The sequence below is a fragment of the Sabethes cyaneus genome, chromosome 2 (genome assembly GCF_943734655.1).
Source record: "Sabethes cyaneus chromosome 2, idSabCyanKW18_F2, whole genome shotgun sequence".
In the NCBI taxonomy this organism is placed as follows: Eukaryota; Metazoa; Arthropoda; class Insecta; order Diptera; family Culicidae; genus Sabethes; species Sabethes cyaneus.
The window spans coordinates 181,419,106-181,446,305 of record NC_071354.1 but is presented as its reverse complement, the minus strand read 5'-3'; the positions used below and the strand labels follow the sequence as shown (position 1 = coordinate 181,446,305).

At 39.4% G+C, this 27,200-nt stretch overlaps 2 protein-coding genes and 1 long non-coding RNA gene across 3 annotated transcripts in view; all 3 read left to right on the top strand.

Annotated features, from left to right (window-relative positions):
- The window catches only part of LOC128735072 (transcription factor grauzone-like), a 204,955-nt gene extending 181,508 nt beyond the window's left edge, over window positions 1–23,447 (top strand). Inside the window, exon 3 of the mRNA XM_053829551.1 lies at window positions 22,931–23,447. The gene's annotated coding sequence lies outside the window, so the exon portion shown is untranslated. The remainder of the gene's footprint in view (window positions 1–22,930) is intronic.
- LOC128736413 (uncharacterized) lies at window positions 20,445–23,900 on the top strand. Its single transcript, XM_053830896.1, has 4 exons — window positions 20,445–20,597; window positions 20,659–22,069; window positions 22,931–23,563; window positions 23,791–23,900. The coding sequence occupies exons 1-4, from the start codon at window positions 20,445–20,447 to the stop codon at window positions 23,898–23,900; spliced, it is 2,307 nt and encodes a 768-aa protein (XP_053686871.1).
- A 1,837-nt stretch (window positions 23,901–25,737) lies between these two features.
- On the top strand, window positions 25,738–26,834 carry LOC128738522 (uncharacterized). Its single transcript, XR_008412121.1, has 3 exons — window positions 25,738–25,891; window positions 25,965–26,092; window positions 26,744–26,834. It is a non-coding gene; the product is annotated as an uncharacterized LOC128738522 (long non-coding RNA).
- Window positions 26,835–27,200: the final 366 nt, after the last annotated feature.

Genomic DNA, 27,200 nt, shown 5'->3' with positions numbered 1-27,200 from the left:
GAAGTCTATGCCACATTCGATTAATGTTCAGGCAGTTCAAACTAATAGGTAGCCAGTGGTTTCACTTCAGTATATTCCAGCTAAATATGCCAGATCTGACCGGCTCTGCTGCAGGCTGAACATCGCAAATTGTGGTTTTAGCCGCGGATGAATCTATACTCGGAATGCAGGTAACCACAGTCAGCAAACCTACACTGCAGAGCCACACCAAAAACGTACGTAAAATTCCTGTTAAAATTATAGTAATCTACGATATATATGTATAGACATAACCGATTGTTTGTTATTTGGATTGTGAAATAATGAGAAATCCGTCTAATTTATTTGTATATTACCGTTCACATTATGCTTACTTCGAAAGAATCATATGAATCTTTTGCAATAATTGAATGTGGTGCATCTGCAAGTATACTTGAAAGTTTCTCTGCAAGTATACCTGCAGGTGCACCACATTCATTTATTGCAAAAGATTCGTTTGATTCATTCGGAGTAAGTATAACGTGAATGATCATAAAAACTATAAAATTTATAGTTGAGATGACTACGTTCATGGTTATTTCAACAATAGTTAATAACGTCATTTTTACCACGAAATTGTCACGACAACCAACTCGTCCCGTTCATTGCGTGTTTAAGATGACTATTTTCTTGTCAGCAATATCATACAAAACCTGGTCATGATAACAAAACCATTGTCATGATGACAATTGTATAGTTTTAAATTATAGTTGTCCCAACCATACATGGTCATTTTTACCATAAAATTGTCACTGCAACCAGCTAGTTCCGTTTATTTTTTTGTCCAAGATGACTATTTTCTTGTCAGTAAAACTATACAAAAAGTGGTTAAGATAACTAAAGCATTGTAATGATGACAATTTTATGGTATACAGATTATAGTTATGCCTACTATGCGTGGTCAACCGTACCATGCGTCCATTGTTCAAGCTTATAGTCGAAATAACCATGAAAATGTTGTCTAGACCAGTTTTCCCAGTCGGTTGAAAACCACCATACTTTTCTGGTCAAGCTTACCCCTAAAATGGTAGAATTTACCATGAAATTTTTCTGTGTGCAGGCTTAACATTTGAAAAGGGCCTAACAACCAATATGGTGAAATCGAGTAAATTGAATTCAAAGATTGGTATTCGAAATTTAAATCCTAATTTAATATTCTACCAAATAAATCCAATTTTCTTTTCGAATACAGTGGCTTGATCTCTTATCTATTGATATGTGAGAGGAAATTAATAAAAAGTCTCATTTGAGCGATAAAGACTGAAAGAAAAGAATTACACCCTTTTTAAAATTAAAGTTCACTTATTCCCAATTTTTATGCCACTATGCTGCCAACACTGGCATTACCCCCTGGCTTTTAAGCTTATTATTATTTCAATTTGTTGTTTCGCCCGTTTCGCGCTTAAAGTTGTTTCACGTATTAATGTCAAAAATCCTTTTTTTTTTTGGTATTATTATTAAACAGAAAGTGTGTTTTCGTCGTTCTGTCGTTTTCATCTCATTTCAATTCGTCCGCGATTTTTAATTTGTTGAAAACTATCGGAGTACAGTTCAGTTTAAATATATTTTTCAAATACAGAATATAAGGCAGGGCTGACCATTATGCAATAGATATCGAAATAAAAGATGAACCGGTCATCATTGAAGGTTACGAGCTGATAGATACCGCAGACAGCTACAATCTCAGGTACGCACATAAACAGCTGGGTATGAATAAACAATCTAGTTAAAATATAATGTTCAATTTTCTCTTAGCAATGAAGCATGTTCTTCCAAAGATAGCCAACAAAGTTTCGAGAACGATGAGGAGATGTTGATCCTTCTTCGGCAGTGGGGGCTGGAGATCCCTCAGTGAAAACTACATTTAGCGGAAACATTTCCCGCGAAGTGAATCGCTGTGCCAGAATCCAGTTGAAATGCCGCACCTTCCAATAATGTTCCGAGATTGGTGAGAAGACTGCTGGGAGACGCCATTTCACACATCCCGGAAAATGGATCAACATTTCGGAAGTGGTCTCACGGTCGATGATTTGCTGGGAGCCTGTACTTCAGCTGGACAAAGGTATCCAGCCTGCCAACGAGTAGATTATAATCGACCATTTCGGATTTCGGTTCCAACTTCCAACGGTCGATATCGGTGGTGAAAAGTTCCAGATAAATTTAGACGTACAATTCTTTCCGAACGAAATCAACGTCAAAGCAACCGTGAACAGTATCATAGTGGAAGGAAAACACGACGAAAAGCAGGACGGCCGCGGTTACATCGCAAGGCACTTCGTTCGTCGGTACATGCTCCCTTCTGACCACGATCCCGATGCAATTGTCGCTGTCGTCGGACGGAATTCTCACGATCTGGAAACCCGGTTGCGGAGGCAATTGAAAAGTAAAATACAAATGAAAAATAGATTCAAGTTCTCTATCATAAGATAAATCTCAGATACTTATAAAAGTGCATGCATTTCATGTGATTTCTAGAAATGTGATACTACATCAAAGTGAAAATGTTTGTTATACCAAATAAAAAATGTAACAGTTTAAAAAAAGCTAGCGTGTGACCTAAGCGTTTTGTTCCGTTGGTACTTGGCGGTCGATAATGTTGGTTGTGCGAACTCTCTTTCTAGTTCGTCGCCCGTCGCATTGCAAAATACGTGTGTGTATATAGTTCTCGGTCGATGATGTTATTTTTCGAGAAGCGCAATTGCTGCAAATAGTGGCGATGGGTCGGCTTCTTAAGAGCCAGCTGCGTGAGAGCTTCCTTAATCGAGACCCATTGACGCTTGCAACCGATGGTTTTCGTGTCCTCCCATTCTTCCAGGGCTTGAGTAACTATCATGACAAAGACTTCGGTTCGGTGCATATGCTCTGATTTTTGAAAATTTCCAGACATCTAGCCAGCTCTCGTCCTGCTTCCTCGAGAACCTGATGGGTTCTGGTTCTTGTTTCCTCCATCTGGCACTCTCCTTAATTCAGGACGGCGAAACGATATTACTATTCAAACTTCAGCTTCCTCTTCAGATTCTTCGCAGATGCATGCGGCGTCGTGAATAGCTATCCTTATCGTATATTCTGGTGTAATTCGGTTTTTCCTTCACCATCTTGGCGCAGTTAAAAAATATATAGTGCAATAGGCATGGTAATATTCTTATTTAATCTGCGGTGACCGCTTCGAAACAGAATGTATACAAAATCTCTCTAAGTAATTTAAAACAAAGTAAAATGTCGCTGCTCGAAAAACACAAGTCTGTAAGAAATAACTCGCACTATTACGCTTCCTCTTAAAGCACCTAGACGAGGATTTCCCTCTATTTTACAGGTAACAGTGCAGCTAGCTGCAGGTGAGCGCATTCGGCTTGTTTTAGCAATCCAGAGTAGTCGCGGCATCCATCTTAAAGGTTATCTTTGGCCGAGAATCGGTTTTGTTCACAGTAACTAATGGAAAATTCAAACTGCTCAGTACTTTCGTAGAAAGGTTTTAGAATTATAGTACTGTAAAAGTGGCGGTAGTTCCGAGCTAATCCAGCAACATTAACTTCCACCGGAGAACGCATTTCCGGAAGCAAGATACCAAAATCGAAGTACAAGTCAGTTTTTGAAATTAGCTAGATATGACATCAGGGCTAGCATCAGGGTACATTAAACGTAGTGCAGTGTAACATTCTGCAATATAAAAAGAAAATTTTACCAATATTGATCATTAGATATCATCATCATCAGATCATACTTGCATTGAACAGTCCAGCGGACATTCTTTTATAAACGATATAGATAAATCCAGGGGCTTGTACCGATCTGATCCCTCGCGTGTCTATCCGTAAACTGCCGATTCTCTGCTCGGCTGTCAAGCGCTCTTTCTCTCTCGATAACCATCACATAAGAGATACACCGCACCTAATCCAATGTATTGTATCTAACGGTGCAAGGTGTGTTATATCTCGCAGATGACTCCAGTACATCCCTCCCCAAATTAAGAACTGTACTCAGTCTTCGATAACATTCGATACTATATACTTGAAGAGCATTCTCCATAGTATTGTTATTGCACCAAGAAAGTAATTATTGATTCAGTTCGGAATCTTTATATTTTCCCGGAGCGCTCCGCTGTCTTCGGGGCGATTTACGTTTCCTGCAGAAACTCCTTGAACATGAGCGAACTCTGGCTCTAAATCTGTCCCCTTTCGATCCTCGGCTATGTCAGCGCAGGGGAGCCAGCAGTGACTCGCCAGTTGCTTTAAAGTCGAACATCTGTACCACGTAGCATGTTCGGAACAAACCTTTTGGCGTGCGTTCCATTCCATGCATACTCCCTCCTAGTTTCCATTGAGTTGGCAGCAATCTCACTCGCCTGCATACTGGCAACTTCCAACTCTTTCCCTCGAAAGTTTGGTTGTGTTGATCCCAGCTATAAGCTTCGCATTAATACCGTGTCGCCAACATAAAAGTTACCATCTTTTGCATCTCTTGCACTTGCGTGTAGCTTTCTTCGCTCCTTGCCTAAGGAGTTACCTCTACAGCCCCTTCACGAAACATTCGGTGTACAGTACGGACAGTACGGTGCTGTCAGGTTAAAATGGATACTGTAGGAATCAGAACTTCCTGAGCTCCATGGTGTGGAAATGCCACCATTACCATTAAACATGTAGGATGTTTCATTGGTTTGAGCATGGTATATCGGGTTGCACAGTAAACCACAACTAACATCGAGTAGTCGATAGGTAAACCTTCAATAAAATACACTACCAAATCTTACCATGGCAGTGCTGATAATACTCGCGTCACAGGGTATGGTGGATCAGGTTTTGACATCAATTCCATATTCTTTACATTTTTAGGACCTTCTCGGTTGAGTCGTCAAACCAGAAAACCACAATCTCGATCTTTATGTGTCTCGTAACAGCCACCCCTTGGTGACAAATGTGCTATATGTGTGACTCTCAGTTGCGAAGCCGGACGACTCGATCGCCTCTTAGGATTATTTACCTGTATTGGGAAAGCCGCTCTTTAATCATCATCCTGTACTAAGCCGGAACATTAGTTCAATCACACGACGACACCGCCTCACGAATCGCCTTCAAATGAACAGTGTCGAAAACCAGTCCGCGTCTTCACGGTGTATAGCGTGTCTCAAAAAGAAAACTCTGGAGATGCAGCATTCACCTTTTTAATCGACCGAAGTGCCCCGATCACACTCGCTCGAATAGGTAGACAAGAGATTTACAGTCTTTGATGGATGATTCGACAATTTCGACTTTCGACCATCTTTCTCGGTTTACGCACATTTCCCTCCTCGCTTTGTCTATAGACAAGAGTACCAGTTCATTCGCAGCTCTTACATAAACGCAAAAACCCGAGCCCTGAATCACCCCTTCGAACAGACACCAGTCGTGGACACTCAACCGGTCGCGTCCCTGACCATCTCTATGACCTTCCGAGCAAACCCCCTTTATATCTGCCGTTCCACGTCTACGAGACGAAAAGATCAATATACAAAGCAAAGCAAAGCCTAGGTGCTACATTCCGTTATCGAAACTTGACCTTCTGTTTTTATACGACAGACTTCGCAGCCAGCTGTTAGAGTGCAGGGCCAGTTACTGTGATCCTATTGACTCTATCTAATAGATCAATGTATATCCCTAGTTAAACTTCCGATTCCGTTGGAAATGGAGCAGACGTATCCGGCTCAGGACCCGAAATCGCCCTGATTCCACAATCAATCCCAAGGATACCAAGGGCGGATACAGTAGACCATGATTTGTCCGTCCGCCCGGCGACACGAGGACACAAGCGAAAACTCCGTGATCCCCTTCTGCTATTTGCATCTACTTCAAAAGCTCTGCTAAATAGAATAATGTCTGACGAGTCATCGCCCTACTGTTTTACCTGACTCACTGCGAATATGCGTGTTATTGAAATAAAACGTCACCATGCGTTTTATTCGTTTATAACGCATATGCAGCTAATATCGATAACAACCGATTTTTTATAAGTTGTGCTTTTGTTATTGCATTTAACTTGTAAAAAGTTGCATAAATAACAATTCAGTTTCACAATACAATTATTGCGTACTACTAGCACTTGCAAAATAACGTTTAAGTACGTTATTTTTAGTGATCAAAATCAACGATATTTTCGATACAAGGGCGATATTTTTCGAAACCTTTCGAACCAACACGATACCGCGAATACAACGCTATGCGCAGTGAGTCAGGTAACACAGTAGGACCGTCCACCCCATTGAATAGCCGCTCCTTAGCAAACGATCCTGGCGCCCGACCGTTGCAGCGCTCCCACTCAACTTGGTGGTCAATCAGAGAGCCTCCAAAATCACACCATGACACTGGATCACTCTCTCCGGCGCCCATACAACACAACCGCCTTCCGGATGTCAGGTTCGGCCCCTTCAGAGGTTCCTCAACGCTTGGACAACAAATCTTGAAACGAATCAATCCTCTGCGAACCCACTAGGGTAGAGTAGTATAGCACGTATGCAATACAGGCATTGTTTGTCATGGGATATGTAACCTATCCGAACGCATTTGAAACGTTCACTCGACTTCGTGACCGCTTGTACACGTCGCACGGAGTTTATTGTTATACATTTCGAACTCGTATAAACCCCACTCTGAACAAGTATATTATCTATTTCAAAGGTCTTTTATTCAGCTTTTGTTTGGGGTGAACAACCTGCAACAACCCCAGCATCATTCTAGTCAACAAACTTGTTCTCGTAACCGGTTATCAAAATCGTCAAACAGTTCATTCTTGTCTGGTCCAATGCTGTTCAAGTGTCCTTCGCATGCCCGTTTTTGGGGCATAACAATTATTAACCTAAAATGTGATTAAAGCGTACTCGTCCACTCAGTGGCTCCCGCTTCCATCTTTACCCGACAACCTAGTAGTGAACCTACTTCTCATACTGGTCTTGCAAATCGATACGTCCTAGAACCAATCTCCACCATTCCGGGAGGATCTTCCACTATCCTCCTTTTCTGTTTTCCAGCTCAAACTCAAACAATATTCCTAAATGCGTCTCCACTTGATCCAACCATTGGGCGCCATGACCTGGTCCGAAAAGTCAAATACTGACGTTCCTAAAACGTCGCAATATGTTATAAATAAATCTTTTTATTTCCCACATGTCGCTCTACAACCACACAGTAGTTTATCTGTATGTGCTTCTCACAAATACAGTGCTACCCAAACATCAACCATCCTTCAATGTATTTCTACATTGACATGAAGCAACCCTACGGTGGCTTATCCGTATGTGCTACCCACACACATACATCGCTATGTGCTCCTCCAATGTCTACATTGACATGAACCCTATACGGTGGCTTATCCGTATGTGCTTCCCACAATGATCAGTCATGTGGTCCCCACATGCCTTACCCGTATGTGCTACCCACATACATCGGCCATGTGCTCCCCACATGCCTTATCTGTATGTGCTACCCACATACACCGGCCATGTGCTACCCACATGCTTTACCTGTATGTGCTACCCACATACACCGGCCATGTGCTACCCACATGCCTTACCTGTATGTGCTACCCACATACACCGGTCATGTGCTCCCCACATGCCTTATCAGTATGTGCTACCCACATACACCGGCCATGTGCTACCCACATGCCTTACCTGTATGTGCTACCCACATACACCGGCCATGTGCTACCCACATGCCTTACCTGTATGTGCTACCCACATACACCGGCCATGTGCTACCCACATGCTTTACATGTATGTGCTACTCACATACACCTCACATGTCTAAACGTACTACTCACATAAACTATTCCATTATCCGTTCTTGCACCATCTAATTTAGGTATCTGATGACTTGATATATGCTACCCATATATCACACCACTCAAAAATTAGACACTACACAGGATTACATCATTTACATCCGGACAATCCCTACACCTCAACAACACACGGCAACAACCTAAACCGTTTTTATTTTTGGCAAGGTCCAACCTAGGTTCGCACTAGTTCCAATCAAGCGGCTGTCAAAACTTTCGTTTCTTTTTCCACTCCAGCTGAACTTAGTTTCGCTCTGGGATGCACTCGACGACGTTCGTTTACTCTTCCGAAAATGCCTGTTCATTCGGTGGGTGGACTGGCACCAACCCATCTTGTCAAAAAACAACAAAAACACTACAAGTGCACTCCATCCCCAACAGGCAAGCAAGCCGCAGCCTGAACAATGGTTGCCGAAAGAACAAAAAAAATATCAATATAAACTTCAACTGAAGCTGAAATCAAACACGAAGTGCGTCGCAGCAGACCACTTCGAACAGAAACCAAGCTTTCCTATACGAAAGCAAAAGCTCGCACTGATCCGTATCAGTAATTCACATTCCATGTTGAATTACTTGACCTGTTTTCACTGAACTTACCCATTTTTATTCTCGTCGCCATTTGTACCGATCTGATCCCTCGCGTGTCTATCCGTAAACTGCCGATTCTCTGCTCGGCTGTCAAGCGCTCTTTCTCTCTCGATAACCATCACATAAGAGATACACCGCACCTAATCCAATGTATTGTATCTAACGGTGCAAGGTGTGTTATATCTCGCAGATGACTCCAGTACAGGGCTGAGCGCTGACTGAATCGGCGAACTGTGACTTAGGCGTCGATGATATTATATTGCGACACGATACGAGGTTTTGAGAAATGCCCGAGAAATCAAATCGTCCGCAGCTGCAGTTTTTCGCATTTCCTGCGATATCAACAGTCGAACTGTGAAAAAAACTTTTTTCTGAACTGTTTCGATAAACAGATGCAATGTTCGGTACTGAGCACTCACCATCATAAAGTAAAGAGGATTCGTTGCTTGCAGCTGTATCCGCCGCTTCTGTAGTAGAAAAAATGTATACTGTATGTAGGCTGTAACAACAATCGTAACTTATGATGGTAATAACTCAAAGGAATAATTCCATCGTTGATAGTTAAACGGCGGAAAATTGGGGTCTAACAACACGCTTATTCCTATATAGAGCGAATGAGCCAAATTCAATTTTAATAAGTTTTATGTAGAAACTTATTTTAGAAATACCCAAAAACTGTCAAAAGCCTTTAAAAATCTTCGGAGAGGATAATTGCATTACCGTGAGGCTAATTCAATGTGCCAGCGAAGCTAATTTTCAATAAGAAAAAACTGGCTTAACAGCCATGAGCATTTTTTTTCGGAAAAATGGTATTACGCCTTTTTCAAAAAAGAATGAAATAAAACTTTTTTAAGCATGTTGTTGAAATCTATAGATAGATTTTCATTGTTTTAGATGAATAATGACATAAACTCAATTTGTTTACTTTTGGCTGTTACGCCCTTTTCAAATGTTAGTCGAGAATTAGTTAGATTAAACTTATTGGTCGGTAGTTGCGTACAATAAACGTGTATGACACAATAAGGTTTTGCAAGGTGACGTCACGAATGAACCGGAATGAACGCAATTCACCCATTTGACATCCACTCGTGGTTTGTTTACTATTTGTTAGACGAACGCGATATGCATAAATTGAAGTTAACGTTTTAAAAGCGTATTATCCAGCTGTGTCGCCCTCCAAACCACTCGGAATGGCAGTTTTTGTGCTTTTTTGACTTGCCGTTATTCTCACGACGTGTCTGGCCCACAGTAGCCTACAGCGCCAAATGTACGATGGAATTCTCTCCAAACAATGCCTGTAGCTCGTGATTCATACGTCTCCACCACTCTTCGCTTTCAGTTTGTACTCCGCCAAATATCCGCAGTACCCTTCGTTCGGACACGATAAGGCTCCGTGAGCGACCTTACGAGTCCATAAAGAACTACTGCTCTAATAAAAGATTTGTGCATTATCAGCTTCGTACGGTAGCGTATGCTTCTTGATCGTAGCGTATAGCGAAGGGCAAAGTAGGCTCGATTTCCCGCTTGAATGCGCCGCTGGATTTACTTACTAATGTTGTCCGCGGTCACCAGCAATTCAAAATACAATAAATAAAAAGTTATCAGTAACGTACTGAAATTACTGATAGTTATCAGTAACGATTTTTAATGATAGTTCCCATCCCTAGCATCCTTAGCATTTTTACTCAGCGGGGTGCTATCCGTATCTTAACGAACGGTGTTTGACAGTCCACTTAACGAAGGGCGCTATTTCAAAAAATGCAAGAAATAGCGCCCGTCTGACAGGTAGATTTGCTGCCAACCTTTGTCGAGATGTGCTGAGATGTTGGCAACAAAAACATGGCACCCATCGCAAGCCCCTGTTTTTACTCGGATTAATCAAGGGGTTTCCAACAGCAATGATTACTACGCACCTCTGAAAAAAGTTACTTTTGATTGCTTTATTGATTACCTCTGATTACCAGTAATCAAACTCTTGTGATTACTATAAATTAATCATATTTACCAATGATTACTTAAGATTATCATTGATTACTTAGAGTGACTATAATACAGAGTGGCGACAATGTCAAAATTGGAATGATAATTATCTGTCAGTGTCATTCCAATCGAGCAGACGACCTATCCAACGCGTATGCAGGAAAGAGAAAGATAAACCTTGGAAAAACCACATTGCATACATTTGGGATGACTTGTCGCCACTCTATGATTACTCTACTGATTACTATTGATTAGCTAATTAATTCGAAAATGATTACAAAAGTAATCTCTGATTACTACGCACTTATACGCCTTACTGGAAACCCTTGGGGATAATTACGTAAAAGATTACTAAAGTAATTTATGATTACTATGCACTTGGACTATTTACAGTAGAATCAATATATATAGGTTGCCAGTGTCGCTGCAGTACTCGTGGTAAACATCACACATTTGAAAATTATGTATTTGGGTCATTCCACGGGAAATTTACAGTCAAAATTTTTTTTCTCTCCGGAACATTTTTTTACGTTCTTTGTTCAAAAAAATTCGACACGTATTTTTGTATTTCGATGTTACTGTTGGAATTCGCAAGATATGATTTTTTAAAGTATTGTAATTCGAAAAAATTATTATTTTTTAAATGCTGATTGTAAACATAGTTTGTAATATCAAAAAATGACTTTCTACCAGATGTGTTCACTATTCCACAAGCTTTCAAAATTGGTATACCATACCTCCTCTCGATTGTTTTTCAATAGTTAAATAGTGCATTTTTATAAACAATTGGAATTTTTTCAAAGTTGGAACTTTTTTTTCTCGATTTTTTTAATTTTAATATATTTGTTGATCTTTCTCGAAGAAGCATGCAAAATTTGGAAATGGAGAAATGAAAACTCTAGAAACTATGAATTTTTTTATCGATGCGCGCACGTTAATGCAAACGAGCGGACGAACACGCGTGCTTCAACGACACGTTACACTTAATAGCATCAAAGGCGGCCTCGTTATGAAGCTGCCCGTGGGTTAGAACATCGATTGAGCATTTCCGCTCGCTTCACATTAACACACGCGCTGCGACATAAAAACTCATAACTTCCAGAGTTTTCATTTCTCCATTTCCAAATTTTGCATGCTTCTTCGAGAAAGCTCAACAAATATTTTAAAATAAAAAAAATCGAGAAAAAAAAGTTCCAACTTTGAAAAAATTGCAATTGTTTATAAAAATGCACTATTTAACTATTGAAAAACAATCGAGAGGAGGTATGGTATACCAATTTCGAAAGCTTGTGCAATAGTGAACACATCTGGTAGAAAGTCATTTTTTAATATTACAAACTACGTTTACAATCAGTATTTAAAAAATAGTGATTTTTTCGGATTACAATACTTTAAAAAATCATATCTTGCGAATTCCAACAGTAACATCGAAATACAAAAATACGTGTCGATTTTTTTTGAACAAAGAACGTAAAAAAAATATTCAGAAGAGAAAAAAAATTTTGACTGTAAATTTCCCGTGGAATGACCCATTTACATTGTATGCGCATATGTGTGAGTGATCAATTCGACACGGGAATCTGATTGTCACACTAAAAAGGCAACTCAATAAAAAATACTTCTGCTTTTCCGTAAATCACGTAGGACAAATCAGTATAATCAATATATATATATATATATATATATATATATATATATATATATATATATATATATATATATATATATATATATATATATATATATATATATATATATATATATATATATATATATATATATATATATATATATATATATATATATATATATATATATATATATATATATATATATATATATATCGAATGCCAGTGTCGCTGCAGTGCGACATATATCATACATATTCAAATAATGTATTTACATTACATACGCATATGTATGTGTGACTGAGATTCATCAAAATGGGAATCTCATTGTCAAACTTTGACAACCAGTGTGCGGGCGTTTTATTCGAATTCAAGAGGGCGATGGATCCTCTTATTTACGTTTCCTACTGTTTTACCTGACTCACTGCGAATATGCGTGTTATTGAAATAAAACGTCACCATGCGTTTTATTCGTTTATAACGCATATGCAGCTAATATCGTTAACAAACGATTTTTTATAAGTTGTGCTTTTGTTATTGCATTTAACTTATAGAAAGTTGCATAAATAATAATTCAGTTTCACAATACAATTATTGCGTATTACTAGCACTTGCGATATAACGTTTAGGTACGTTATTTTTAGTGATCAAAATCAACGATATTTTCAATACAAGGGCGATATTTTTCGAAACCTTTCGAACCAACACGATCCCGCGAATACAACGTGTGAGGTGTCCACCAATGTATATATCTCATTGGCATGGAGGGCTTATCCCTCTCATTTGACAGCAGTGCTGGAAAGGCTTATTGACGTATCGCAGGGTTGTCTCGAATCACACCTCATATTTTTAGACGGATGTTTGGTCTCGTCTCTCTCGTACTTCTAGGCGGATGTCCCGTCTCGCCTCTCGTATTTATCCAGACGAATGTCCCGTTTCGTATTTTCAACATTTCTAGGCGGATGTCCCGTCTCGCCTCTTGTATTTTTCTAGGTAGATGTCCGGTTCACCTTTTCAACATTTCTAGGCGGATGTCCCGTCTCGCTTCTTTCACATTTCTAGGCGGATGTCCCGTCTCGCCTCTTTCGCATTTCTAGGCGGATGTCCCGTCTCGCCTCTCATATTTTTAGGCGGTTGTCTAAACACGCTTATGACTCTAAGCGACCGCAACACGCTTTTGTTTGTAATAGTTTCCTCTGTATCGGAACAGTATTTCAAAATATATTATATTAAATACCTGCCATATTGTATTCCACACATATTATATAACATTTTTCTTCCTTTATGTCGGGTGATTCCACATGCTTTAATATTCTTTCCTGTTAATTAACTGTCAATAGTTAAAAAACTGTTAATTCTGCAATAAGATGGTCCTGTCACGGTCGCCAAATGTGAGCACTACGTACTGGTGTGGAATCATCCGACATAGAGAAAATGGCTACTCCTGTGCAGGGATAGCACGCCTTGCCTCTGTGTCGGTTCGCTAACTAATGGCTGGGTATGAAGATGGCTGTTGCCGTTATTTGGCGCCAACAATGCGAGAGACAACCCTGCGATACGTCAATAAGCCTTTCCAGCACTGCTGTCAAATAAGAGGGATAAGCCCTCCATGCCAATGAGATATATACATTGGTGGACACCTCACACAACGCATATTCGCAGTGAGTCAGGTAACACAGTAGATACGGAAACGGAACGCGAATTTCTTCCTTAAGAACAGGAAGATAGCCTTAGCACTTGGTTTGTGAGTTCGGATTACAACGTTCCTTAAAACAGGAGACGTCTAGGGGTCATGTGATATCATTCCTTAGAAACAGGAAAAGCATCTACACGCGAGGTCTTTAGAACAAGAACACTAACTTTATTAAATCGGAAAACTTAGCTTATATAGTCACAATTTACATTACAGAAAAATTTCCCTCTTTTGGGTATCGCTTACATTCTATCCTAAACAAATGTCCTAATCGTTACAAATACCATCAAAAATGCCTTAGTAAGAATGAAACAGATAGTTCAATTCATATCAACATAACAGAGATGGATATGAAACTATGTGGGTCTATTTGCCCACCAATACATAAACTTCTATTTGATTTGAACTTGTATGATAGAAAGAGAAACACATATTTGTCTTAATCTATAAACCTACTCAATAGCCGCCATTATCGCTCGTGGAAAGCTGAATAAATTAATCATGATTGCCAATGATTACTTAAGATTATCATTGATTACTCTATTGATTACCATTGATTATTTACCTAATTAATTCGTAAATGATTACAAAAGTAACCACTGATTACTACGCACTTATATCACAGAGAACAGACTACCAGGTAATCGACAAAAAGTGTGTAAAAGGTTTTTATGTAATCTACGAGTAATCCTTCAATAGAGCACCCCTCGAGCAGTAAGTGGCAAACTAAATCTTGATGTCACTGCCATCGCTGCTATGTAACTCCAGCACAAAGAAATTTTGATAAAGGTACATGGATATATTTTTAATCGTTTGGCAAACTATTTCTGGAGGGCGCTACCGACAGATTTTACACACAAAAAATCGATTACTTCCTTCGAGCCTGTTAATTTGTTCCACAGAGAACAGACTACCAGGTAATTGACAAAAAGTGTGTAAAAAGTTTTTATGTAATCGACAAGTAATCCTTCAACAGAGCACCCCTCGAGCAGTAAGTGGCAAACTAAATCTTGATGTCGCTGCCATCGCTGCGATGTACCTCCAGCACAAAGAAATATTAATAAAGGTACATGGATATATTTTTAATCGTTTGGCAAACTATTTCTGGAGGGCGCTACCGACAGATTTTACACACAAAAAATCGATTACTTCCTTCGAGCCTGTTAATCTGTTCTCTGTGTCTGTTCTCTGTGCTTATATGGCTTGCTGGAAACCCCTTGCTCTTTTCAAAGGTGCGTAGTAATCATTGCTGCTGGAAACCCTAAAGAAACTGACTAAAGAACTGACATAGGAACTCATATTCCATTCGTCGAAACCAAGTGCGCATGAATCTCGATGAAACCTTCTGAATCTTTTGCTCGAAAACTTGCGGAGTATCAGTCGATGAACGCGACTGAAAATAATGACTGTAAGCAAACGGCAACAAATATCATCGTATCATCACGAAATCGATCCGTGCTGCCTAACGAAAACATCAGGCAATCAAATTTGTATCGTACAGTTCATAAAATCGCCTAAATGTTGAACTCGAAAAAATATTGTTCGAACTTTTCCTAGCAACTTTGAACAGAGTCACGCACAACAATCATTGATGAGCAAATTAGGTTTAATGATGACAGGAGGCCGTGAGTGACTGAGCTCCAGTGTCTTTTCTTTAGTCAGTTTCTTTAGGAAACCCTAAAGAAACTGACTAAAGAAAAGACACTGGAGCTCAGTCACTCACGGCCTCCTGTCATCATTAAACCTAATTTGCTCATCAATGATTGTTGTGCGTGACTCTGTTCAAAGTTGCTAGGAAAAGTTCGAACAATATTTTTTCGAGTTCAACATTTAGGCGATTTTATGAACTGTACGATACAAATTTGATTGCCTGATGTTTTCGTTAGGCAGCACGGATCGATTTGGTGATGATACGATGATATTTGTTGCCGTTTGCTTACAGTCATTATTTTCAGTCGCGTTCATCGACTGATACTCCGCAAGTTTTCGAGCAAAAAATTCAGAAGGTTTCATCGAGATTCATGCGCACTTGGTTTCGACGAATGGAATATGAGTTCCTATGTCAGTTCTTTAGTCAGTTTCTTTAGGAAACCCCTTGTCTGTTGCCATTTTACACAAGATTTTATACATATAAAAATTACTGGCAACTCTTATTTTTTCAAAATTGTAGCATCGAGAACGTGAGCGTGGTTAAATTTTGATCCCGATTCTTAACGTGATTTATTTCGTGCTATTAAGTGTTCCATAAAAGCATTGACCTGTGGAATATTAGTGCAGTGAGTGCTTATTAGTGCTTACATCCCTTATATTACTGTTTCAAAACGCAAGGTGAAAAGTTGTGCAGAAGACACGGCCGCATTGGTGACGTAGGACAACGTAAGTCTATGTTGCGATTATAGCATGTATCCATGTAAATATGTAACAATACGATTCTTCATGTATACATGCTTATGTGTTGTACGTAATGCTTATCAAAGTAGTATTGCGACATTTGCCTCTATTTAGACTACCCCGATTTACACGATTATCACAGTCGAATTTTGCACACGATTTCGAATCGAAATCAAGAAATCAAACTCATAAGTTGATTAAACTAAAAGCCATTCTACTGTGTTACCTGACTCATAGCGAACCCCTATTTCCGAAATTCTAAAATCTCATGCTTTTATTTTTGAAGTAAACATGTAATTTCTTATGTTATATAGTTGATATTTGTATGCTCTATTCGAATTTATGATCAATTAATCGAAAAACCACAAAATTTGTGAGTTACGAGACCCTCCCCCGTATATAACGTATATTCGTAATGAGTCAGGTGACACAGTAGTGTCAGATTAACAGTGCAAAATGCGGTATGTTGCCTTTAACGATTATCACCATTAGCACAGTAGTCTAAATAGTTACAAAAGTGGCAATAACATTGTAATATTTAATCTTCTATTGATTTTAGAGTTATTTCTATGAATTGATTGAATCTATCCGAATTGAAGTCACACTAAACCAAACAGTAAATAAATTTTCATGATGTGTCCTTTTCGCTAGACGGTAACATAGTATCGATCTGAAAAGAAATGGGCAAATAGATAGGCCAAGAAATGCTAAAGAAAACATAATCCGCTTGCGATTTATTTACCAGTATCTCAGATTATTAAAAATATCCCTCCCATGGGTAACTGGTTTGTCGCGCACTTCGGCACACTCCTAAACTTAATTCCGCATGTAGAATGTAATATAGTTTAAGTTAGATATATGTGTAGTATGTAGTATGTATAGTATTGCATAATTTAGCTTTATGTGTAGCCTGTGTCTCGTAAAGCGGAATGGAGCGAAATTGAACGGATTTGATTTTAAATTCAATCCGTTTAGGCCAAAGCACCGGAAGGGCTTACTCAGTTCCCTAGATGAAATGCTGGTATGCACCGAAATTTCTCTAGGAAACTGAAACCAAATCCTACCCACGGCTTACTCATGAAATTTAAAATTATTGCTAGTTAGAACGAACGAGTGTTCAAAAATGATGTGATGTCTTTATTTGCGTAATCGAGACATTTTCTATGAGATTGCCATAGAATTTGTGGCTGTTATGCGATTATGGACAGCACAGCACTGAAAAATATACACACACGTACATGTATACATGATATGAGTGTGCATGGGTGTATAGGTATGAATGAATATATGTTTAAGTGTTCTATGGTGAGTCGAAATTTTTTCTTATAGGTACCTATGCTGCCAAACTACAATTGATAATGGGCAGGAAGTTATAGTCAGTAGCTGTGTTTCCTGTGTCAGTTTCCTATGTTATTACTATTATTATTAATATTGCTATCGTTGTTGTTACTGTCACCTCTATTGTATTGTTTTGGATGTAATTAATTATAATTATTATTATTTTTTATTTCCCTCCTTTATTAGAATGATTTGCATGTCTTGTGACTAACCGCGTTAACGGTATTCAACTAACAATATAAAATTATCATGAATGACGCTGTTTGTCTCCCAGGGACCCTCCTTATGCTGATGAGCTGTTGTCGGAGAGTCCATCAAGTCGGACGGTGGCAACTCACCGGCGGCCTGCTCCTCTCCATTCTTGCGGCTGTCGTCGCGGTCGGACTTAGTGGATCTCTCGAAAAGCTTTATAGCCTCGATAAGCATTTTGTTCTGTCCATTGCCCAATCCTGGCAGACTTCAACTGGAATTCCACTTCTAACTCAATCTTTTTAGAGTATAGCTCTTCAAGTAAAAACAGGTATTCGATTCTCTGACTGATTCAAGCGATAGCGAAGGGCTGTCCTCACTATACCATCATTCCCACTTCCTAAAATATGTTCATAGTACATAATATATGGCCATGATATGAGGATTTTTTCGATTCAATACCATCCTCACAGAATTATCAACTTCGTTAACATCTTATTAAGTCTTGCTTCAGTGACAGCTTGCACTTAAGACTTAACACGGCATATATACATATCTCCAAGTGAAGTTCTACATGATCCACCTCATCCTTTCTTAGTTACAGAATTGCTTCAATTTGATCACGGTCTGAAGAGCATACCGCCAAATCGGTTGACTGCCGCTACAAATAGGCAATTATTGCCACCGGGAATAATATGAGCGAGTACCAGTCCCCATTATATCGCATCTGCTCTATTTTTCGGAAGTTCAAGTAGTTTTTCGATGGTTCTGAGCGATAACTCCGACCGACCGTGATGACATGGGTAGTTGGAGAGATGAGTAGCGTCCATCCTAGCGAGTAGTTAGTCGGTAGTAGCATAGGTGATGGACAGACATAGAATTCTCGTGATATTACTAACCCGAAAATTGCAATCAACATGTTGACTAAAAATTTTCTCTTCTTTTCTTTTCCTTCTTCTTTGCCTGATCTCTATCGCTTCTTCTCATGGCAACAAAAATGTTGTCGTGAGGGGCGGCAAGAGATCAGCCACGGACGACTGCACTGGTGACAACGATGGAGAGGACGGCGTGGAGCTGTGAAGTAGACCAAAGTAAGAGAGCATACGGACAAGACGAGCAAACAAACAAAGGAAGGAGAAAACAAGATAAGTACAAGCCATCTTATTCAATATTCCACCAAGTACACAATTATAGCGGATATGGACAGAAAGCCAAGTTCTGTCATTCTTCTTCCTCATTAATCTATCATCACCAACGCATCATGGCGTTATCCGCAAGGATTCTTTTATCATTATCACAACTACCTTATCTCAGCCCTGGACAGACTTGGCTCTAACTGCCCCACCTCGTGCTGCAAACAGAAACAGTATCTCAGATTATTAAAAATACAGTTACGCCACTCTTCGCAGATTCAATCGTCAGTAAAGTGGCTCCAGACGGCAACAGGGTGTACTAACCTGTCCTAGTTTTTTTTGAGCGTTTTCATAAGCACACGTTTGACTATATTATCTGTCACTAACACTTGTGTAAAATGAGAAGGCGATACAAAGACTGTGGTAGTCTAGTTCACCCTAACGTCAGTAGATAGTGCTGATGGCATTCATATTCATATTCATTCTATTCATAGAAATAGAAATGTACTTTGATGAGGAAATCAAAAACAGGCGTATCCAGTTCCTTCGGGTATGTTATATCCGGGGCCGCGTCAGTTCAATATTCAATTTTTGAACGAACTTGCGATGTTCACGTCAAATGCCGATAAATGCATCATCGGCAACAGAAGCGAAATTCTACAACAACAATCAAGGCTGGATATATCAACTTGATTAACGTGAATAAAGTTGCCACTAACGTTTTCCGAAAGTTGTACCCACTAGCCGCCCACACACTCGAGAAGGTGGATATGAAGTGAGAGACCTTTGATAATCATCATAACATCTATCTATCTATATATATAAAAATGAAATGCTGTTCGTGTGTTCGGTATAGACTCGCAAACTGCTCGACGGATTTTGACGAAACTTGGCATACGCATTACGTCTGATGTGAGGAATGTTGCTGGCATGGTTTCAGACCCCTCCCCCCATACAAATGAAACATAAATTTCTGCATAACTCGGGAACTAATCAAGCAAATGGAACCAAACTTGGCATGTGAAGATTTTTGGAGGCAGAAATTTTTCTATGGTAGATTGAAGTCCCTCTGTCCTTTAAAAGGGAGGGCTCCCATACAAATGAAACACAAATTTCAGCATAATTCGACTGTTAATCAAGCGAGTGGAACCGTTGTGGCATATTGGGGTTTTGGTAGTTTGTGACCCCTTCCCCCTCTGGAAGGGGAGGGGGGGGGGGGGGGTGGCTCTCACACAAATTAAACAGAAATTTAAAAATTTAAGATAATGAGTCAAATTAAATAAAAGTGAGATAATGTAATACTTATTTAAAAAAATGCATCAACCCCCTTTTTAGAATAGAGTGGCGAATGAACTTCCAAGTTTAAAACCACTCTTCAATAAAAATCAATACCAACCAACCCTTTTTAGAATGGCGTAGCAACGCGCGCCGGGTCCTCTAGTATACCATATAACTCCATTTCCGGATTCGTTTATTTAGAACGAAATGAGGATTTACAAGAAAACGGCCAAGAATCAATTGGTGATGCAGCTGAAGAAAAATTTGCCGATTACTATTGAAAAAGCAGTGTAAAAATATTTGGACGTTATGAACAAATAATCAAATAGACCGGGAGATAGACAATTGATATCAATAATTATACACTTCTTCGCGTAAACCTTTATTATTTTCCAGGCAAGAATGAAGTGCTGTATTGCGAATTGCGATAACCGGCATCCTGCAAAGCATGTGGGTTTTTTCCGCTTTCCGCGTGACCCACAGTTGCGTCAGCTGTGGGTACAACGGCTCGGGATGTCGGAGAGCGATATCAAAGCAAACACGCGGGTTTGTAGTGTGAGTAAATCATCTCACATGTTTGTAACAAATAATTGTAAGATTCTCCAAATTTGTATAGTGCCATTTCAATGTCGAAGACCTTTATCGTGTAACGGAAGAAGGCAAAGTGCTACATTTGTCGACAGCAGTGCCAAAACATATCAAGCTAGAGACCCCTGTTGCGCTTTCAACTGATACGATTGAGTCCATCAATATTACATCTGAAACAAAGAGCCCTGAATGCACCGCGGTTCGCCATTCCGAGAAAAGTCACCACACTCTTGTGTGTAAACAGACGAAAGATCGATACAGTCAACTTCTACAGGAAGCGAATCTGGAAAATAAGCATCTTCGAGAAACTATTGCGCAACAACGTATGCAGATTGAAAAACTACAGGCTGCGCCAAGTACTGCCATGGACGTACTCAATAGCACCTTCAATACTGACCAAGTAGAAGTTCTGCTCGGTAAGACAGAGAAAGTCCATAAGTGGAGCGACGACACAATTACTGAAGGACTAAGAACAAAATTCAGACGTGGACAGCGAGGATACGAGCATGAACGGCAGAAATATCCTCTGCCCTCGCAGCGCACACTCCAACGCCGAATGGAGATGTTGCAATTTAAACCCGGAGTGATCGACGACATTTTCGAGCTGTTAAAAACGAAGTTGGCATCTATGCCAGAGCTAGATCGAGAGGCTGGAATTATCTTTGACGAGATGTCTTTAGTCGAAGATAAAAGATTTAATGGCAGCAGTCACTACGTTGGAAAGGTTACCCTTCCGCCAGGACCCGAAAATGCTAGTCAAGCAATGGTTTTCGTGTTAGCAGGAGTGCGAACACGCTGGAAGCAAGTGGTTGCATACCACTTCACCGGAAAAAGTACGCAACCTAAAGAAATCAAAGCTGTTTTGGACGAGATTATACTAAAATCCGAACAGGCCGGTGCAAAAATAAGATTTATGACTTGTGACTGCTGTCCCACCAATGTATCGGTATGGTCATTGTTTGGAATTATTTCGAAAATGAAGACCTGCAGAGATACTAAACCGGTGATTCATCCGCTGGACAACAACCGAGTCATTGAGATAATTCCGGACGTCATACACGTCTTCAAATCAATTGTTCGAGGCTGGGTGCACAACAAAGTTATAACGTTGCCGGCAGCAGTGGTTACAAAATTCAACTTAGTATCTGCAGAAGTTAACATCCAACATCTGAGGGATCTGGTCATGTTTGAACAAACCAACAAGTTGAAAGCAGCGCATGGTTTGCGATTAGAATATTTAGAAAAAGGATCGACGTTTGATAGCATGAAGGTGGATGTCTCCATGAAAGTCTGTAACGATGCTGTTGCTACAGCATTGCGGTATTTTGCAGTTCATGCCAACCGTCATGATGTGCTTCCAACTGCATTCTTCGTAGAGGTCGTTGCCAAATGGTTTGCCGCTATGAAGAATCGCCTACCAAAGGCGGCGCTCAGCGTAGGTAAGCAAATTACGTGTTTACTGTCTAATGTGAACTATTTTTGTTTAACTTTATACTTTTAATGTTTTAAATCTTTCAAGGACTATCGTATAACTATGTGTTTGTTTAGTGTTTAATAATAATATCTTTAATTCCAACACTTGGCTGAAATCGAATTGTAATAGTTTTAAATAGATGTAAGAGTATTTTTAAGCGCAGATTGATGTTATAATGTGATTAATGGACAATGTTTGAATAATTCAAAATGTAACAAAGTTAACAAATAATTGAGAGGAGTAAATAGAATGAAAGAGTACATGAAAAAATGAAAATTTAAAAAAAGTTTTGTTGCTGCTGTTGCCATTGTTTTGTTCTATTTTTGATATGAACAATGCAGGCAAAATGCCATTAATTTTTTCGTTCTAAAATTTGTTCAATTTGTTTTATTTTAAAACTCATACCATTTTTGCATAATTTTAAGTTACATATAAGTGAGATGATGAAATAAACAAAACTGCATTTGTTGTCTATTCGACCAGTTAAATATAAGTCCAATATATGTATGCTCTCTTACTCACTCTTCTGTTTAGCTCTCTCTCTCTCTCTCTCTCTCTCTCTCTCTCTCTCTCTCTCTCTCTCTCTCTCTCTCTCTCTCTCTTGTCTAACTCTCTCTCTCTCTCTTGTCTAACTCTCTCTCTCTCTCTCTCTCTCTCTCTCTCTCTCTCTCTCTCTCTCTCTCTCTTGTCTAACTCTCTCTCTCTCTCTCTCTCTCTCTCTCTCTCTCTCTCTCTTGTCTAACTCACACACACACACACGCACACACTGTCTCTCGTGTCTGTGCACATATTTTGTCGTTTGTACACATATTTTGTTTTTTTGCAGGCAATATGCAGAGCTACCAAAAGAACATCTCTTTCCTTGAATTCTTTTGCGAATTTGTCTTCAAGCTTAAAACTGGCTATGACCAGTGCTACAAGCCCTGGCAGTCTTCATCAATTATAGCAACCAATGCCATTTTACGATTACATAAAGTTCTACTAGAAAAAGGATTCGATTATGTCCTGACAGGAAGGTTCACCCAGGACTGTGTTGAGAATTTATTCTCACAAGTCCGATCGAAGCAAAAGAAACCAACAGCTCTTCAATTCCAGAGCATTCTTAAACAATTGTGCGTTGCACAGTACATGGCGGCGATTCCAAACACATCCTACGAGTTCGATGGTGGCGAATTCATTGTAGGCATCAAGGAGATTCAGGAGGCTCGTGCGAAAAAGGTGGCTGAAAACGTGAAAAAGGACTCGGAGGACGAGTTAAAGCTAGCTGCATCTAAAGTGGCTACAATGTCACATAGCGCTGCAGATGCTTTGCTAGATGATACCGAGAAAAATGTGCTTTATTACGTGGGTGGCCATCTAGCAAGAAAAATTGCCAAGACGGCAGCAGTATGTCCAAAATGTTTAGAAAGCTTGTTGGCCACGACGACACCATTTAATAAATATAGTTGGTTAACCAAGAGTAAAGATTTCACAAATAAATCGTTGGTTTACGTAAATGAAGATACGTTCCAATATTTTTTGAAATTAGAGTTACTTTTTCGCGAAGTTATGGAGACACATCAAGACTTGCAAAACGTAACAGCTTTTATAGAAAGTCGAATGAATGAATTGCCAGCGCCTCATATACTATCGTGTCATCAATTACGAGAAAAGATTGTTAGGCGGTTTCTCCTTTTCCGCCTAAAGACATGGGAGCCCAAGATGCAACGGAAACGGAAATACGACAGCAAGTCAATGGCATTGTAATTCCGCTTGCGAAAATCTTTATTCGCAAATGGTACCATGACATTGAATGATGCACTGGCATTATGTTCATCAAACGTCCTTCGACTGCTGCAGATCTTGCACATCTCGTTGTCTATCCTTAAAATAACAAAAAAGTAATTCAATTTTGAAATAAGTACAGCGATGTACATGAACGCATTGTCGGTGAAGTTAGTAAGCTCTAGAAGTTTCAAATGGTGTTAAAGTTAATAATGATTTCGACTGTTGCAGACATACTGTAGCCAGAGTTTCAATGCACTGGTTTGGCCCCATACATATTTTATAAGCGCATTTTTCTGGAGGCTTTTTTCATTTTCTGACGACTCCATTACCGCATATAAATTGATTTCGACTACGATAAATTTATTAACCTGAACATGTATGATGTCTGTGGAATTATGGCAAGTTTTAGTATCATCTGGAATTGTATTGCCGATATTTTTTGTGATCGTGTTTGAACCATTCTGTCCGTACAGAACAACGTTGTATCCTACTTCAGTAGAAGGTGATCTCTTTCAACGTTGGCAAGGCCAATGATGTCAGCAATAGTGGGTCGACTGCTCTCGGTGGCTATCCATAAAGTCCCTTGTCACAGTCATCTTACGGATCACCACTATTCATGTAAATATAGATAAAATATTAACATTAATTAGTATACAGCTGTTTCTTTTTTCTTTCATTAGCAATACCTCCCTCTTGCGTTCCGTGGATAATTCTTTGATCGGTCTTCGGGATTGTGATTCGTCGGAACCGAAAACTGCTGTTAATCGTACTGACGTTCATGTTAACAAATATGGACAGGTAATAAATCGCGTTACCCTGAGAAAAAAAAAACTGTATAATTACTAAGTTATAATCTACGACACAATAATAGCAAGGACCTATTAATTTCAACCCTTTAATTTTCAGGTGCATGCTACAACAACACTGTATTGCATGACTTATGGATTTGGGCCCAACATGCGGAATGAAAGCCTTCATTAAGTTGCTTGAGGTCAATGAAAGAAGCTACAAACCTCCTTAATTGCTGATGTCTCTTTTCTGTGACTGTATGACGCATCATGTAACGTAAGTTAACAAAAATAACACAAACATCCTAAGAATGCTTTAACCGAGTGTACTGTTGCAGAATTTCGGATGATATGGAAGTAACAAGCAGCAGCAGAACCCATTCAGCCTGAACGAGTATATTGCGATGTCGCAATTTCTCATCACATACCTCTAACGTACGAATCAGAACCAAACATTCGACTGTCTGTTTGTCAGTATCATCAGTACTCCGCTGTGCGTGTCGACGCACATCCTACTCTCATGTCTCTATCGCCATGACTGTCGTTCGCTACTACGAATCACTGGCTGATTTGTGATGTTAGAGCATCACATTTTCTAACCCACCTTAGTAGAGAAAGGCAAAAAACATGCAGAAATTCTTCTGCAGGAAATGTCTCATATAATCGAATAAGAAGCTCGTACAGAACCCGCCAAGCTAGGCTCTATTCACGGCCGTCAAAATCGATTTGTTGAAGACGGTTATCGGCAGCACTACTTGAAACCCCTTTTAGCTATATTAAAGTTTGGTTCGTCAATCGCCGAGGTCTGGACGAAGCCGGTATCGATCAAGATGGAGTGTAAATAATTTTTAGAAAAAAACCTTTTTAACGGGTATTCGATCCTTCCTTGAACCTTTTCAAAACTACTACACAGCAAAGACTATACCCCTCACTAACCTTCCATAGCAGGAAAATCATCTTCAACTGTTTGAGTTTATTGGTAGAATAATAGCTTTATATGAAGGAATTGTTGTAAATATACCGTTTGCTTTTTTCTTCCTTTCTTAAATTTTTAGGCAGATGCAGCATGGACGAACTACTCTCACTGGATAAAGAATTGTATCAAAGTTTGACCTTAAGCAATTATAGGGAAACGTGGCAGATTTGAATTTGATGTTCAGCGTTGAGGAGGATATGATGGGAAAGGTTGTGACGCACGAGCTGTATCCGAGAGGCGTCAACAATGACAATAAGTATGTTTCAAAACTGGTAACATTTCTACAGATGTGATACTAAAATTTCTTCTTTTTTTTCTATTCTTTATAGAATAAACTATATCCACTGCATTGTACATTCGTGTGCATATTCAGATACGTTACCAGACAGCTGCTTTCATATGCGGTTCTAGAATCGTATTAAACCCAGACCGACCAGCATGGTTTTCAACGCCGGAAGTAAGTCCAATCAAGATAAAAAAATCATTTACAATATAAAATATTTGAGGGACTTTAACAAGGTTGCAGAAAAAAGTAGTTTTGAACAAAGATCTATATACAGTAGGATTTCGAATTTGGCAACAAATGCGTGTCACCTATGTATGCCAAAATCGAGACCCTTTTTTGATATGAAAAAAAAGAATGTAAATGCGTTAGAAATTGACTGATTGTTATTAATCAACGATTGCAACCTTTTAATGTTTACAAAATCCACCAAGAGCTATTCGATGCGGTGCAAGTAAGTTTTTGGCGCCCTGCGGTAAGACGTAGTCCTACGGCAACAAAAATATTGTTCGAAACATTGTATAAGATAACGGCAAACTTTTTTTCATGAACAACCGAGGGCATCATTTTTGCGTCATTTAAAGCATGCATGCGGAAACTGACAGGTATTTAAGCATATTTTTTTAAGTACAATATCTTGTGTTGCCAAAAACGGATACTTTTGTTGCCAAAATAGAGGCATGTCAAAATCGAACAATGCTAAATTCCAAATCCCTCAACGGAGTATAGTGTGCACTTTTATTCAAGTCTCACAATTAGAATACCTCGTGATGCCCACAAGAGGCAATTTAAACTGTTTCTAATTCAATTCTACCCGTTCCATAGCTACAACGACTGATATCTGGTGACACAGCGCCACTCGATGTGAACGATCTGCGAAAACATACACAGTACTACGGAGGATTGCATGACGGCCACCGCGTCGTCAGTTATAGGACATTCTAGCAAATGATATCAGTGATTTCTATTTCTTAAGGTCATTAACGTTTCCGGTATGTTCATTCTCATTTTAATATAGGTACATTTCACCTTAGATCAACAGTTCGTCACCATCTGTTCTACGACACCCCTGCTGGGATTTGCCCGTTTGACCCGTGCTGCCGTTGTGTAGAAGTTGATTCGATAATTCGTGGTTTCCTTCACCATCTGCAAAATCGTTTTTCAATTTCATCCGCTTGCAAACCTGCCACACTGACATCGTCGAGAAAAACCCGAAAAGTCTGGTCTGAGCCCCGGAATCGAAACAGTCCATAATTGCTATATGATTGCTATTAAAATATTG